The 16,972-nt window shown below is 42.0% G+C and overlaps 5 protein-coding genes across 6 annotated transcripts; 2 read left to right on the plus strand and 3 right to left on the minus strand.

The window, feature by feature from the left end:
• The first annotated feature begins 317 nt into the window (after positions 1-317).
• On the plus strand, positions 318-1,003 carry LOC122619028 (cytochrome c oxidase subunit 6C-1). Of its 2 annotated transcripts, none has more exons than XM_043795705.1 (3): positions 318-385; positions 603-776; positions 842-1,003. In XM_043795705.1, exons 2-3 carry the CDS (start codon positions 607-609, stop codon positions 903-905), a joined length of 234 nt encoding a protein of 77 aa, XP_043651640.1. In that variant the 5' UTR covers positions 318-385; positions 603-606; the 3' UTR covers positions 906-1,003. The 2 variants fall into 2 exon arrangements, with proteins under 2 accessions (XP_043651640.1, XP_043651648.1); XM_043795713.1 differs by lacking the exon at positions 318-385 and adding an exon at positions 387-450.
• Positions 1,004-1,069: 66 nt separating this feature from the next.
• Positions 1,070-1,997, minus strand: LOC122619020 (acylphosphatase-2). Its single transcript, XM_043795692.1, has 3 exons — positions 1,683-1,997; positions 1,360-1,486; positions 1,070-1,297 (listed from the first exon to the last, which is right to left on the minus strand). The coding sequence occupies exons 1-3, from the start codon at positions 1,744-1,746 to the stop codon at positions 1,183-1,185; spliced, it is 306 nt and encodes a 101-aa protein (XP_043651627.1). The 5' UTR covers positions 1,747-1,997; the 3' UTR covers positions 1,070-1,182.
• Positions 1,998-2,484: 487 nt separating this feature from the next.
• LOC122619011 (protein Turandot M) lies at positions 2,485-3,627 on the plus strand. The gene is made up of 2 exons (XM_043795680.1): positions 2,485-3,099; positions 3,184-3,627. Exons 1-2 carry the CDS (start codon positions 3,077-3,079, stop codon positions 3,554-3,556), a joined length of 396 nt encoding a protein of 131 aa, XP_043651615.1. The 5' UTR covers positions 2,485-3,076; the 3' UTR covers positions 3,557-3,627.
• Positions 3,628-3,753: 126 nt separating this feature from the next.
• LOC122620125 lies at positions 3,754-9,292 on the minus strand. The gene is given in 6 exon segments (XM_043797447.1): positions 3,754-4,459; positions 4,519-4,702; positions 4,764-4,916; positions 4,981-5,538; positions 5,540-6,079; positions 8,995-9,292. Coding segments are annotated over 5 exon segments (1,374 nt in total). The 5' UTR covers positions 5,687-6,079; positions 8,995-9,292; the 3' UTR covers positions 3,754-4,127.
• Positions 9,293-12,713: 3,421 nt separating this feature from the next.
• On the minus strand, positions 12,714-15,760 carry LOC122618374 (medium-chain acyl-CoA ligase ACSF2, mitochondrial). The gene is made up of 3 exons (XM_043794779.1): positions 15,520-15,760; positions 13,094-14,546; positions 12,714-13,028 (listed from the first exon to the last, which is right to left on the minus strand). Exons 1-3 carry the CDS (start codon positions 15,588-15,590, stop codon positions 12,771-12,773), a joined length of 1,782 nt encoding a protein of 593 aa, XP_043650714.1. The 5' UTR covers positions 15,591-15,760; the 3' UTR covers positions 12,714-12,770.
• Between the last annotated feature and the right edge of the window lie 1,212 nt (positions 15,761-16,972).

Below are 16,972 nucleotides of genomic sequence, written 5' to 3' on the forward strand. Positions count from 1 at the left end.
GCATGTGAAGTTGATATATATAAAACGTAAACATAAGTTGAAAATGTGCAATATGTAAATTTCATTTATGAAGATATTTCTTGCTTAGAACTGTTGATTTATTATAGCTGTGCTCACAGCTTCCAGATACAAAAGTTATCCAAGTTATTTCTTAACTTATTTTTTCTCAGTTCTGTGGACTAAGCCTTAAAATCCTGCAATTGGTATAGGAACAAATTAAGTCAAATTGGCTAAGTATTGTGTTCAAATTGTTAATTTAATTTTTTAATTTTCTAGTAACTAATCGATAGTTTTGCGAGCGCTGCCACCCTTTCCGACCAAACAATAGTATTGAATAGAAGTTGATTTAGGTTCCATCTCTATCTCTGATTCTGAAATTGCAAATGTGAGTACATAACAAGGTTTTTCTTCAATAAAACAAGTTTCAAGGGTTTTAGGACTACAAATAAAGTAATTGAACCTCATACTGGCTGATCATGTTATCTTAATAAGTTGCTGGGTAGAATTCAGCAGTTGCTATGCGTTTCATGGCAGATGCCTTTAAGCACCTTACGTAACTACCGAGCAATATAATTGATTTTTGTGATTTTCAATCTTTTCAGCGACATGGCCAACACTCCAGCCACCTCTTCTGCCGGACCCGTGCTCCGTGGCCTGCACAACGCCACCATCAAGCGTAACCTGGCCATTTCCCTGGGACTGACCGCTCTGGTGACCGTCGCCTACAAAATTCTGGTCAACGATCCCAAGAAGGCCGCCTACGCCGACTTCTACTCGTAATTACAGCCTACATATGCCATATGAACGATTATCTGATTAGTTTTATTCCTTATCCCTGCAGGAAGTACGATGCCAACAAGTCCTTCGAGCGCATGAAGGCTGCCGGTCGTTTCCAGTCCTGCTAGGCTATGTTATCCAAAACACCAGTAGTCTAAGTCAAAAGATGTTGTAGAGCAAAGGTTACGCTTCTGTATTGAAAACTAAATAGATTTCAGTCTACGTATGTGCACGAAGGCGTTTTAATTTGGATCTATGTTGCATTGTTAGCAAGAGCTGGAGTGATGGCAAATTATGATTAAAATTCTTTATTATTTACTCGTATTTACAAACTTAGCCCAGTAATGCACAAAACAAACACACAAAACTATAAGGCCGCACACCGACTGCGGTCACGGAACACATCTAAAACCTAATGGCAAAGTCCTTGTAGTCCAGTCGGCTAAGGTTGCCCTGGTTCCGGACCTCACAGCGATCGATTTGGCAGCCGGGAGAGCCCTCAGTGGAGAGCCAGGTGATCCTAAGTGGAGATTAAATCGAGAATATTAGCGTGGAAAGTGTAAATTACACCGGGTTACCCACATCTTGTCCACCTCCTCCTTGGGTCCCTGCATCTTGCCCACAATGGTGCCTTGTTTGCTGTTCTTCACCCAGCCAGTAATTCCCGCCTTGGTGCAGCGATCGCGGGTGTCTTTCGTGAGATTCAGGCCTGTCGGTCGAGAAAGCAGAGGTATATCTTTTATATAGTCTAGCGCATGTGGAATGGGGCGTGAAACAAAGCCAAGGACAGTTTGGGGCCCCAAAGTAACTAGCTACTGAGGGTTTATTTTTAGGCATCCATCTGAGAGAGAGCTTTGTTATGTCTGGCCCTCGATTCCCGATTCCTATTGCCCTTGAAATCGCACCTTGTACATGTCCATAGACCTCAAAGTCCAGCGTCACCAGCAGTCGGATATCCGGAATGCCCATTTCGATCGACTTCGCACTTTACCAAATCCGCACGTTTGGTTATGTAAATTCGGCAGCAAATTGCTCGATATTTTAGATTTGCCTGATTTTAGCACTTTACTCGCACTTGAAAAAGCACTGGAAACTGGTTTATATTCTACGAAAACTGCAATTCCCAATTAAGCATATATTTTTGAAAAATATTTTGCTCGGAGCGATTTTTTCCGCCGCGATCGCTAGCTTGATTTTCAGCAAACCGTCGCAAAGTTAAAACTAAAATGCCAAGTAGCATATCAATTGGTTTCTATTTTGCGTTTTCGATTTTGTATTTGCGTATTTATTTTAGCCGCACGTTGCATTCTGCCTCTTTCTATATGTTTTTGTTGTTATTCTAGAAAAGAAAATACAAATACGATGTGGGAATCTTTCGGGACGGTCACAGATAGTTGATTCTGGTGGTCAGTATCTGATTTTTGGGTGCGCTACAGGGGTTTTTCGAGAAACATCTTTACTAAATGGTTGGGATATGTTCTAGAATCTAGAATAAATCAATATTTATTATAGAACATTTGTGAATTTATAACTATTTATATATTACTATAATAAATCCTTAAAAGAGAGGAGCTCTTCGTCTCAGAAATGCCCTGCAGGTGGCCATAATCTGTATATAGCATCAAAATCGTACGATTCGGTTCTTTATTAGATATAAGGCTGAATATTGTTCAATTTAACAATACAATTGTGCATTTCGTCGCCTCAAGAAATCTTATTGACCCAAAACAATGCACAGACTTTGTTTCTGGGACCCCGCCGATTTCGCTTTCTAATGCACCTATATAATGCACCTATGAGAAATGTGAGGAATGACAAGTTCATAGCAGGCGCATGAGATGGGCCCTGAGACTTTTATAAGATCAGACGACAAGTGCAATTCTTTGTATTTTTCTCTACAGAAAGGGAAATTTATTTATACAATGAAGAATAGCACGTAATCTACGATTTATTTAAAGGAATATTGTCCTTGTATAGGAATTTGTCCTCGTAGATAAGGAAAGCGGAAAACACAACCCAGAATATGAAATTAGGGGCTATAAATAAGTTGGAAAAGTGCATTATTTATATGGAGACTTTCTACGAAATCTACGTAACAGTAAACTCAAGATTAAAAGGGATTACACAGCCTAAATGCAATCATTACAAAATTATTGCGAAAAAGCAGTTCTTGGAATGCAAACAAAATAATTGTTGATTTTACACATTTTAAGTTTATGATTAGTGCAAAAACGAGTATAAATATGGTTCGAATGCTGAGCTAATTATCAGTTTCGAGTTTGACAGCCAAGCCTGCAATATGAATCCTATAATTTATTTGAGGTTTGTAACAGGATTTCTTCTAAAATAGTACTAGTATCTTACTTAAGTATAAATAAATATAAATATAAATTCCTTTGTTTTTAGCTGCCTAGTGGTTTTTTCCGTATTTTTGCTGGGAAGAGTAAATGCAGAAAACGACGACGAATTCGATACAGAAAAGCAGCGCTTACTTCGCGTGTACGGTGATTCTACGGTTGATGATGCCACCAGATACAGGAACGTCGACGACCTGGTCAGATTCTACGACAAGTACGCCACTCTCCTTCCTTTGAAACCGCATTTAACAGACCGCGCCCAGGATCTCTTGAGGAGGTACAAGGAGGAAGTCAGTCGTGTGGTTTTGGTGGATGGTACTCCGGCTCAAGGCGGATTCTGGTTGCCCCTGGTGAAGCTACTCATCGTCCAGCTGGGCGTTGAAATTGCCTCCGAGGGATTCAAGCGTGCTATTGGAGAGTAATCATCCACTGTGAATCAAATCCTATTGGAAGTTTATTCAATAACATGTGAAAAATTTAAATAAACTTTTTTGAGCATATAGAATGTTTACTTGTCCCTTCTCTTTAGAATTTTATAGGAAATGGCCATCACACTCTTAATCAAGTTTCAAATTACATTTCCCAACCCCCTATAAAATATATAAACTTCCCATTTTGGTTCGGTTATATATTTTATATGTAGTATTTACAAATTAATTTATTTGTTGCTTGCGATACATGAAAATACCAATGTACAATGTTTATACTCGTAGTTGAATCGTTATCACTTAGCTAAATGTGAGTGGGTGAGGTTGCCTTCGTCACCAGGTTAAAGTTCGCAATGCAAACCTGCTGTGGAAAATGCATACATATATACTTAAAGTCTAGATACGTCGATCCTTAAATTTCTGTACAGTTTGGGACTTGCGATCGGGATAGAGACTACATCTATGGGCAATGCTAAACATCTGACTCTTAAGTAAGCTCGATACGATTAAGCTTAGGCGATTACAACTAGTTTACCAGCTAGCCATGCGCCAGGAATCCGGATCCCTAAACGATCTGCACGGCGGCATGTGGTTTCTCGATGAGGCTGCTCTGTGCCTCCTTGTCCTTCTCCGCATTCCGGCCGAGTGCGACGTGCTCCGGTTTCAGATAGTAATGCGGCGGCGGAGGCTGCGTTGTGGCTTGATGGCCCTCCTTCTTCCGGCGCTCGCGGAGGAAGTGCAGCCGCACATAGTTGATGGGTATATCGACGCTATCGGCGCCCACGCCCTCTCCGTCGATGAACACGCCGCGCACCAGGATGGAATTGGAGCACTTGAGGGCGGCGAGCAGCAGGAAAGGCACGATGTGAGTCAGCCAGAAGCTCAGCAGCTTGTTTTCTAAAGGATAACAATAAGAATAAGCATGGTCACAGAGATTAACATTATATATTTGTTACCTGGATACAGATACACATCCAGCAGATTCCAGATGCCGCGCCAGGCATTCACAGCCCCAAAGAAAGTCATCAGGTAGTAGATGTCGCATATAATCAGCTTGAGGATTCCGCTGATCCGACGGCAGACGTATCGCATCAGTGGGTGAATGAGGAACGTCACAAAAACCGTCAGATATCCAATGAGCTATAAAAGGGAAAATAACTTTAAGTACTGATTAAGTAAGGATACTAACAGAGATCCCTACCAGTGAGCCCCAGGCCGACTTGGCCTTGTCCGCCGGGAACAGCAGAAGATCAAAGATTCCCCAGACGCCGCGCCAGGCGATGACCACCAGACTGCCGATCACAAAGACCGAGAAGAGGGTGTCCAGAATGTAGAGGCCAGGTTGATGAAACCCCTGAAAAGCGTTCCGAGGTTAGGCCATCCAAACTATTATTCTGCAGTTGCAGCATACAACTTACGGGTATTTTGAACATGGTGTCCACCTCGAAGTAGTCGCTCTTGTGGTCCATGGTCACGGTGTAGGGAGCAGCGCCGAGGTTCCGCAGCGTCCGTGTGGCCACCAGGAAGATGAGTGCGATGCCCGTGACCACGGACACAATGATCAACGAGTCCACACTGGTCAGCCAGTCGCAGAGCAGCCAGGCACCTCGCCACATATTCACGCACACGATGCCGAATACGGCCGTATAGAGCCGCGATACGGCGTAGTATGTGAGTCGCCTCCGGTCCGGATGGATGTGGTCCTTGAAGAAGTTCTGTGTGACCGTGAAGAAGAAGTGCCCCAGTCCGCCGATCAGAAAGCTGGCCATCGCAGACAGCGGCAAACTGTCGGGAAACAGGTAGACGAACATCAGTTCCCAGGTGCCGCGCCAGTAGGCGATCACGCAGGGCGCCACCACCAGGCAGGACAGCATCATGTCCAGCAGCTCGAGCATCAGCTCATGGAGATCGCGGCGTGGCGTCTCCGCCTCCAAGCGCTTCTCGCAGGCAGGTGAGTGTGTGGCGTGTGCGTGTGGCGTGTGCGGATTGCAGGTGCACTGCATGCGGATGCGTGTGTGGATGGAGGTGCTGCAGGAGCTGCTGATCCGACACGGATACCGATCCATGGCAATGAGACTTCTGCGGCTTGCTGGCCGCCAAACTGCCCTTGTCTGTGGGCAACATCTCGCGTTTAGGTTTTTCAGGCTTTTAAGGTCTTCTCCACCTCCTCCTCGTATTCCTCTGTTAATTCCCTTCAATTGTGGGCAATTATCACTCCGGATATTTCGGCTGGGAGCGCTCCTGCTCGCTGCTCGCTGCTCGTCGGCGGCTCGGATGTTTTTGAAATGGTCAGGTAACTAAATGCATTCCGCAACCGGTGTGCTCTGCAACCGTCACCGCCGCTGCATCGCCGCTGCGGTGATAATAATCTGGCACTGATAATTAAATCGTCTATCTGCGAACCCCTCTCGATCTCTCCAGCGTCTGGCCGCAGTTGCATAATCTGCACTAGCATTCGCATCCACTGTCACATCCACATCCACATCCACGTCGAGGTTGGCGTTCGCCGTCTGGAATCTGGGTGAGAACAATCATTAAAGAACAATCATCAAAGCCAGGCTCCTTATCACTATTTCCACTGACTTAAATGACGGTTATCAAGCTCTGCTCCGAGCAAGACACACAACTAGAGTCCTAATAAGTACTTTATAGTCTTTTTTAGTTTATAGACCTAGCAGCTGCTGTGATTGTGGGCTTATCAGAATCCAACGCTTTCCAGTATTCACCGACATTTGCAAGTGGACCTTAGGCACTACACTTGTAAGTTGTACTCCAAGTTTTGGCATTAGGGCAGGCTTACTATACAATCGAACAGATAGCTGCGCACATTAATTGAAATTAATAAGTTCGTTTTTTTGATTGGCGGTTCAGTGACATTGACATTGACACTAAGATTATAATACACTTTAAGCACTATAAACTCCCCGAGATACTTTCCACTGTGACTCATCAAATGTACCATCGCCCATTGCCTAGATAGTCATCATGGGAATCCTTTATGATGTCTGCCTTATATGGGTGGTAAAGTAAAACCCATCGCCATCGCAACAGCAAGATATGAGAAGCCAGCACACTTGTTTGTTTGCCCATGTCAGATGTCCCAGATTTTATGGAGATCACCTGAGAGAGCCGGCCTCTTTTACTGATATCTCAACGTCAACGTGACAATTGTGCGTTGAGTGGCCACTCCACGCGGCACTTAAGTCGCCCCATCGGACTTATCTCAAGTGACTTAATAGATCCAATTTAGTGGCTTTGATTAAACGCGAAATGGCAGCGAAACAAAAAGCGAAAGTGATGTCCACCACACGACAGGGCATCGAAAAGTGTCGTGAGGAGTCTTGAACTTGTGCCACTTGAACTTGCCACTTGATGTGGGCAGGTCAGGGGCTTCAACTAATCGTCACTCTGCAATGGATTACACATTCGCTGAACTACAGGGTTTTTTCCCTTAAAAAGTACTTAGAGAGCTATTAATTTGAAATTTATCTTGAAATTATGATTAATTTTCTGAAATATTTTTAAAATTCGTGAAAATGTTGATAAGAGTTGCTGTCGCATTTTCAGTTTATAAGTATTATACACAATTGATTTAGTAGATTTGTGAGGCTCTTCTTTGTACTTTTTCTAAATATAAGTGCTCTTAAATGAATTCTACAGAAATTCCATTTATAGTCTTTTGAGTATTCAACAATTATGCACTGGCAGTGACTAATTAGCAAAAGTCCGGCTCGCCGGCCCCTTGAAATTAGTGCAGGATGTTTGTGATTTTCGTGTTTTGCTTGCCGTTCGTCTGCGGCGGCAACGCGGCGTATGCGCGATAATTAAACACACGACTTGCATGGGGCCGCCGTCGAAGGTCCAAAAGCGGGATTTTCGTTGGATCCACTGAGGCTACTGCTGCCATTGCTGGCTGTTTGGGTCAAGCTCATTCGCATTTAAATCTGCTGGCTAAATAGACGACCCGCTGGGCGACTCATTGCGCCCAGCAAGACTTCCTCGTTTTGGGGGATTCTGTGATTCTGTGATTGATAGAGGGATGCTTGTAAATTGAGATCAGGGATCTGTCGGAATTGAGGAATTGGGGAATTGGGGAATCAGGGGGCTTGGGAATTTTCAAGTTCAAACTCCCCAAGTGGGCCAAGTGACGTGCCAAAGCGATGCAAATGCACATTGTACTCCAATTATGCGAGATAATTGACAAAGAACGGGTGACAATTCAAATGCAAAATTGGACGGTGCGACTGATTCTTAATTTTCGCAACGTTCTTGACAAATTCCAGCCCCCAAGTTACGACTAGACTATCAGCTAATTAGTTATGCCAACACAAACGAGCTGCAAATATTACACGAACTATTTCTGTTTCTGTGCAAAGTTATATTATACAGATAACTAGATAAGGTCCGCCAAACAATAAAATCCCACGAAATGCCGAGTTTTATTTGAATATCGTTAAGTGTTTATGATCTCCTATGATAATTTGCCTTTGACTAATTCAAAGCGTGTTCAGGTGCGATAATGGTCAGAGTACATCTCCTCACAGCTCGCCTTTTGTTCAGTATTTGCTCTACACATTATCAGCTCCTAAGTGCTCTTTTCTGCTTTTTTTACTGCGGCTTTTCTCAAGTTCAATAATCGCAGCTGATCGAGCTAATTTATCAGTTTGACGGTCACACAATTACTTGGAGATTGAACAAACATTTATGTATATTCTAGCGGCATTTCTTCGCAACACTTCAAGTTTACACCATATGTTAGATAAAAAGTTATTCTAGAGAATCAAGAACGGATTCAACTAAATATTCCTAGGACAACACTGCGTATGAGTAATTAAACTCAATGCTTTTGTTTTTTTGAATAACATAAAGTTTTTGTTTCAAAATTGAAATGAACAATTATGTGCATAATTAAACACTCCAATTTTGCACAAGTGCAGTTTTTCTCAATTATTACGATTAGATATGCGAATCAAAATAACCAACCAATCTTTGTTTATCGGTTATTTCCTATCAGTTATTGTCTAATAAAAACTGCAAAGCTAATTCGGAAATGATTCAAAGGAGAGTAAATATGAATTTTTTTAAAAGGGTTTGAATTTACTTCATTTGTTTTCTGTTTCCCTTATTTCAAACTGAAATCGATTTTTGGTGACATTTTTCCATATTTTCGATGGCCATCGGAATATTACGAAATTTAACGATTAGATTCGAACTGACTTACTTCGGAATCGTTGTCCCTTATCAGTTATCGATTTTCAAATATTACAAAATTATACATTTCGAACGAGCGGAAAATGCGTGGACAGCGATAAACAAATAACAAACATGACCACACACACAGACACACACGCACACTGGCAAAAGCACACTATCACACTCACAGCAACGTTGGACTACAATAAATTTGTGCAAGAACAAAAACATGGGATTACCGTTTAAAATTAGCAGAGCTTGCTGTTGCTGATTTTATTATTATTATTATTATTTTTCGCTGCTGGGTGCGTAAGTCGCCAGTGCGAAAGAGGGAGATGCAGCAGTTATTCAGCGACCATATCTGCCATCACTTTCACAAGAATGCGCACGCACACACATACACCGGAAGTGATCGGGTTTTATCGAATTCGAATTGCTTCGATTACTACTTGTTTTCGTCTTCGATTCTTTCGATTTCGTTCGATTTTGTTCGATTGCGACCGTTAGACCGTTCGACCGTTAGACGTTGGTCGTAGATGTTGATGCTCGAATGCGCGTACGCGACTTCTGGCGCTACTATATATATGCCTATACCCGTAGAAATTGGCTAAGCTCGCCCGCACACATACACACGCACACACACAGGCACACTGAGAGGCACCCACAAATACTAACACAGTTGCAATCTAGTTTGCTTGTACGGTGGTTTGAACTCGGCGAACTGATCGCTCTGATCGTTCTGATCGCTCGTCAGTCGCCGGTGGCCGCCGCTACTAAACTGGACAACTGTCGTTCCGGGGCACTCGAAACTGCGTCGGATTTGGGTCTCCGTCGCGGACTGAGTGCCCCAAAAGCCCCCAGCTCAAAAATCCACAGCCACAGCCACAGCTTTGCATCCAGTCCCCCTTTTATCGAGTCGGAATCCGAGCTTGAGCATGTTTACCTTCTGCCGAAAACGGATTTTGCAACCATTAGTTTGGGATTTTCTTCTTTTGCCCACGAAAAGCAAACTATTTTGTGATTTTCCAAATTTTGCAAAACCATTAAAAATATGAATTTTATTATATTTGAAAATATTTTAAAAATATATACCAAGAGCTTTCTTTTCAGCGGCAAGCTTTCTCCACAAAATGTAGCATCACTTTTATTTTGCATTATGATCACCCCTAATAATTACAGTATACTTTGGATATAAAATATTGAATATAACACGTATAAATAGTAATCTTAAATTGTCACCATGTAATCCAGCTCAATGGCTGTGTTTACATTTTAGTGACAGGTTTCCTTTTGCTTAATTATGAATCAATTAATTAATGATACGTGTATTAAATACCTATTACGGGGCGATCAACAATGTTTGAAGTGCAGTTTATTACAGGTGGCAGTAATACGACACAAATTAGCATGGAATTGACTTCGTTAATAAAGTGTGAGAATTAGTTTAGATAGTTGGAAAACTCGGTGAAATGAAATTGCGCATCAATATTAGCGAAATCTCATGAAAATTTTTGATTGAATTATAATTTGACCAGAATTTCTGAAATAATTCGCACCTAATAAACTCATAAAAACGCTGCAAGTGCAACGAGTGCAAATCTATAAATAATTAATTACGCTTGAGAACTGGAAAATTGGCTAACACAGTTATAGCTACTTTCCCTTCGAATCGAATCGGATTGTTGTAATTTATGCGTGAATAATTTTAGATAAGAACATTAAGTATTAAGATTATGCAAACAAATAAATTCAATTAGCCACTGTTTGACAGGTTAAGATTTACAGTGCAATTGAGTACAAACTTCCCTTCCCTTCACCACATAAAATATGCCACTGCATCCCATGACCAGGATTTCTGATTAGATAGCCGTTGTTAAAACGCAATCTTAATGTGCTCTTAAATCGTAAACTTCTAGATGTCGGCCGTGATTTCCTTTGTTTAATTGTTAGCACCCGCCAAACAAATTAAAAGATAATGGGTAATTTAATGGCACTTGTGTTCTTCATTAGATCATTGGCGAAAACCCTAATGCTTATTTATGGTTTAACCTTGAAATCGGCTGATTTGAATTGTTTTGCCAAAATAAACTCGAGTGCTTGTCTGGATCTATATCTCCGCACCCAAGTTTTGGCCCTTATCAGTCTGAAACCTAAAGGAAACCCATAAAACTCTTAAGTATTCAAAAAGTTTGGGGAACCCAAAAAACTCTTAACTTTTCGAAATGTCGGGGAACTTCAATCACTGAGGGTAAAGAAAGAGAAATAATTTTTTTTTTAATTTTAGGGAAAACTAAAAAAAAGGTAGTAATATATATGTATAATATATATAAACTTGTCTCACATTTTCGCACTTCACTGAGTAACTGTTTTATTGGGAGAAAAGTTGAAATAAAAAGTTGCCTAAATTCAGCTTATTCTTACCAGTTTCTAGATAGCCAATATGAAAATTTCAAAAAAATTTAACAGAGTCCACCGATACGTATTTAAAGCCGGTCACAACATTACTAACCTACGACACAACAAACTAGATTCAACTAGAGATGCGATTCGCAGATCACAAAGATATTCCAATGCCAAAAGAGCCGTGCTTTTGTCGGTCAGACCTATGCAAATCATACCAAAATTCACCGAATCATCGAATCACCGATTAGCTGGATTATTTATTAATTTTATTAATTAGTCCAAGCTGTGTCAAATATTTACATACGTCTCCTCCGATTCGAGCGCACGATGATCACAAACTGAACCGTTGCAAAATATTTGGACCTCTCAAGCCACCCAACATCGGCGTCGATTCGTTATCGCCTTCCCAGATGATAAGACCAAATCGAGGGGAAGGCATAAATACGAGTTTATTCCACACCCTTAAGCTGCTTGACTAGCCTATTCGCATTCGGCGGCGATTAGAATTTAATGTAAATATCGTTCCAACTGGATTCGAAGGTGTATTTTTCCGTCATAATAGTCGCAGGTAAGTATGTTGCGATTCCTGTTCTCGGCCATAATGTCAGATGACGAAGGCTGCTGCTATCGGAGTGTGGCGAAAACACAGACATAAAGGCCCAATCGGTTGCCGGGTCATAAAGATCGCGCGAAGCTATCGGCCGCGGTTTCGATGCTGAACAAAGCCGAAGGGGTTCGCGGTTTCGCGCGGTTTTAATCGCTCGCAACACGATTGCTTTTGCGCTTTGTATCAATCGGCACGTTTTTCGCTTTCTAGGGTATTAAAATCATACATGCTCGTATATCAAAAATTAAATAGTTATAGTTATAGTTATCTGGGGTTTAGTTTATCTGGAGGTTAGTTTATCTGCCGGTAATTTTATCTGGGTGTTAATTTGCCTGCCGGTTAGTTTAATTTGGGGGGTTAGTTCATCTGCCCAGTATTTCTAAAATTTGATTAGCTGGTCGAACTAGTATAGAACATTTTGAGACTACGTTGCACTGGCGTTAAAATTGATTCCCTGTACAAATGATAAGGTTCCATTAAATTCGTAAAGACTGATTAAAGGTTATTGTGCTGAAACAATCTGTTGTTGCTCAAAATTTCTACAAATATGCACCGAACAAATATTTTTTGAATGCAAACTGAAAAATTTGATCATCTGCTAATAACTCGTGTAAATATGGTTACCCTCGAAAAATGATGCACAAATTTAATAATTTTTCCATTTCAATCTGAAAAATAAATAAGGTGCGCTTGATATATGCTGAATGGACCTCTAAATGGCAATTGTTTAAAGCAACAATTATTGAAAAGTCCACTTATACACCATTGTTTAGTTCGATCGCTGTAAGTATGCTATATATTTTGATGTCTTCCGGTGGCCATTTTGTTTGAGAACCCAAAGTTATGCAACATTATTTGAAATTGCACTTAAATAGTAACCACTATTTATTCAAATGTGTTAGGAATTTTTTAAACGCATTAAAACTAAATATTTGAAATGCGGACGACTTAAAATCTTAATTTATTTTTATTTGTTTACATTAAAAAATTACTCAAATTACAAGACTAAGCTCTGGCAGTTTTAAGCTCTGATTCCTTTTCCTTAAAATCCTCCACCAGCTTGAATTTCTGGATCTTGCCCGAGGTGGTTTTTGGGAATGCATCTATGGGGATCACATATCTGGGCACCTTGAAGTGGGCCAGTTTGCCCTTGGCATAGGCCTTCAAGGTTGCCGCGTTGAAGGAGGCGGGGTCAACGCCCTCCTGAAGGCGAACATAGGCACAGACTTCCTCACCCAATCGCTCATCAGGCACTCCAATCACCTGGGAATTGAGAAAGTATATTACAAATTACACATTATATTAATCAATTTTCAGACACAACTCACATGAGCCTCAATGACCTGTGGGTGGCTATTGAGAAAGTCTTCAATCTCCTTGGGGAAGATATTTTCGCCGCCACGAATGAGCATCTCCTTCAGGCGACCCACAATCCGTCCATACCCATTGGCCTCCAGGACGAACTGATCTCCGGTGCGCAGCCACCTGTCATTACCGATGGTCTCCTTCGTCTTCGCCTCATCCCCGTGGTAGCCCAGCATCGTGGTGTATCCGCGGACGCACAGCTCTCCGGGCTGTCCGAATGGCACACACCTGCCCTCGGCATCCACCACCTTGGCTTCGATGTGATCCGTCAGATGGCCCACGGAGTTCAGGACAACATCGCTGCTGTCGCCGGGCAGGGACTGGAAGATCACAGCTGTGGTTTCCGTCAGGCCGTAGACACTGTGAACCGTTTCCACGTTGAGCACATGTCGCACATCCTTGATCAGCTGCGGCGATACAATGGCACCTCCGGTGATGGCCTTCTTGATCCTGCCCAGCGGCACCTGCAGCTTCTTCTGGGTGTCCACCAAATCCACGTACATGGTTGGTGTGCCATGGATGACCGTGCACTTCTCATTGGCAATGGCTTGCAGCGAGTCCTTGGGACTGAAACCGGCTGCGGGCAGGACCATGGTGGCTCCTTTGGTCAAGGCAGCCATAATGGTAATGACCACTCCGAAGGCATGGAACATGGGCACCTGTACACAGATCCGCTCGCCGTCCAGTTCATTGCGATTGCCCACATGGATGCCATTGTTGACGAAGTTGTGATGGGTGAGGCAGGCAGCCTTGGGATTGCCAGTGGTTCCCGATGTGAACTGAATATTGCACGCCGACTCTGGCAGAATGTTCTGCTGGATTTTGGCCACCTCATCGCGCTCCGATTTGTTGGCCAGGTCCAGGAAGTCATCAAAGCGCAGGGCACCCTTCAGGCCGTCATTGCTGTCAATGATTACGGATTGCAGGTGTGGGAACTTCTCACTCCGGATCTTGCCAGGCTCCGCATCCGAGATTTCCGGGCAGATATCCCTCAAAATCTCATAGTAGTTCTGGCTCTTGAAGGTCTCCGGTGCAATGATGGCCTTCACATTGACCTTATTCAGGCAGTAGGCGATTTCGGGTCCCTGGAAAGCGGGATTCAGACCCACCGAGGTGAGGCCCGCTCGGGCTGCTCCCATCATGCCCAAGTACCAGTGCATGTAGTTCGGTGCCCACAGCCCAATGGCATCGCCCGGCTGGAGACCCAACTTACGGAAGCCCGCCGCCAGGGCATCCGCTTCCTGCAGCAAACTGCCGAAGGTGTACCGCTTGCCCTCGTGGCAGGAGACAATCGCCTCCACATCGCCGTAGTGCCCCGCCGATAGCTCCAACTGCTGGCCAACGGTGCGATACACCAGCGGCTCCTTTCCGATGTGATGCTTGTGGCTGATCAGCGTGGGCATCGAGGTGGAGATGCTGCAAAGGAAGTAGGGTAATACCAGTTTAGTATGGTAAATAGTTTTACAAAGTTACTGGAATGCAGTTCTACTTAGATGCTTCTTTTCATATACTCTTAGCTCTTGAGATTGCTTTCAAAAGATTTAACGTGTCAAAAAGTAAATTTTACCATTCGCGGTTCGCGTTTTCGCTCAAGGGGTTCCAGATTTTGTTAATGTCGAAGCTTTTTTGTAATGAAAAAGCTTAGCACTTATATAGATAGCATGTCATACAGTTTTCTTGTACAAACATATATGTTTTACCACTCTATAGTTCTGCTGACAGATCAAACTTCCGCATTGTAAGCTTAACTTTACTTCCTGCCAAGTGGAGAAAGGCGGTATCACAATAATATTTATTTAGTGGCATTATTCATTGGTAATGCCAAATTGTATATTATGTATAATATAATTATATTTGTAACTGCAAGCACTTGTAAATGTATACACTAGCAATTTGTTATGGCGCTTTGATAATAGATATTATACTTGCGCTTTTGGCTTCAGTGCTAGCCATATACATATATTATCAAGCGAGTGGAAAGTTCTGCTGAGCATTTGCTTATCTCGCGAAATTCATCTAAATTGATACGCGATAATTAAAACAACTTGCTGCTGGTTCTTAAGTTTGAACACCACTCCCCCAGCCACGCCCCCTTCTTAGTGTGGGTCTTTAGTTTAAGATCTACTTAGGCCTAATGACTACTGGGAAACTGCTGTGGCCAACTGTACCTTCTATCTGGAATTAGAAATATTACGCAACGTGGCAAAGGGGATTTCGCGGGGGGAAAGGGGGCTGGTATATACATACATATGTATATAGTACTAGGCACCTCAACCAAAACTGCGCATATAGATGGTGGAAATATCCCAACCCTTCTGCACCAGCAGACCAGCAGTGACCTTGGGCCTCTATAAGGATGGGCATCCTTGAGGGTCCTGATCCTGCCTACCTGCGCATCGCGTTGAGGGCACATTTGTGCCTCAGCATCAGTCTGGAGATGGTCTGCAGCTTGCTGTTCATCTTGGCACTTATCACAGTTGTTGATTGGTTGAAACGAATGAATGTTTTGATTATAATTTCATAATATGCACAGGTACACTTTCTGCTAACACGAATATCAGCTTGCAATTCAGTTCTCCTCGGTTTTGTATGGCAATCTGGGGACGTCCGCAGCCCGTCAAGTTCTGAATCAAACTGAGTGAGGAGGTCTTCTAATCGCCGTATGTTCTGCCAGCTTTGCTGCTCCCGTCGACGCTTTTGGTTTTTTTTTTTCATTTTATTAGTTTTGTTTTTTCTTTATAGACAGCCAAGATCATTGCCGGCGTTTGTTTTGCTTTCTGTTTTAACGCTTTTATTTTGCTTGCCTTTTTGTTGGCTTCTATCAGCACGTGTGGCTGTGCTTTTAGCTCTCTTATGTTTGCCTAACCTGTAGCTTTCAGTGGGCCCTTTCAGAAAGGGGGTGTCGACCTACAGATACCTTGTACGATCTTTAACAAATTAATTTTAGGGCATATAAAGCTAATCCATCGCTTTACAATAGCATAACATCTTTAACAAATTGAATAGAATATTTGAATAAAATATTTTCTTACCATATTTTATTAGAAACAGATTTATAATTATATTTATTGATTGTATAAAATTTTATGTTGCTCAATTCCCCCCATAAATGTTGTTGACTACCTCTCAGTTTGGAGCTCTCATGTTTGAAGCTTTTTCGCTGTGGCGTGATTCGCAGCTTTTTTGTTTTGATCTGCCAGAAATGTTCGCTCTCTCTTGAAAACTTGATCATATGTTTATGTGATATTATTGATATTAATCTCAAAATAATATTAATGTCATTGCTGTGGGAGAGACCACTAAATATTTTTTACTAAAGCCGCAGAGGCAATTGTGTATCATTTACATTCTATCGAGAAGAGAAAGAAGTAAAAGGGTATTTCTACTTTTAAAATGGTACTGATAAGAAACCAAATTTAGCTTTGGGTTACATTATAATTGCTAGATTGAAAACTAGACTTACAAAATAAATTAATCTGCACGGCTACACTTATGATAAGATAAGTTCACATTTCTGGTACTTGAGTAACTTGTTGCGGCATCGCTGATAAGAAAGCAGACATAATTCGCGTGGCTGGAGGCTTTCCTAGTTACTATCGCTACATTTTTGCTCTTATCATACCCCCAAAATAGTATAATAGTATAACCCACACTCAAATAATTGCGTTTTATTTGGTTGACCTTGTTGTCAAATAAGCAAAGGAACAACAATTCAGAAATCAAATTGTTTGCGGAAATCTTGATGAGTTATTTGTGTTTTTCTTTGAATCTGAAACGAACGTTACTATCTTAGTTTGTCTTTTCTTTGAATATTTATTTAACGTTTAACGTTACTATCTTAG

This window comes from Drosophila teissieri, chromosome 2L, assembly GCF_016746235.2.
Source record: "Drosophila teissieri strain GT53w chromosome 2L, Prin_Dtei_1.1, whole genome shotgun sequence".
Classification (NCBI taxonomy): domain Eukaryota; kingdom Metazoa; phylum Arthropoda; class Insecta; order Diptera; family Drosophilidae; genus Drosophila; species Drosophila teissieri.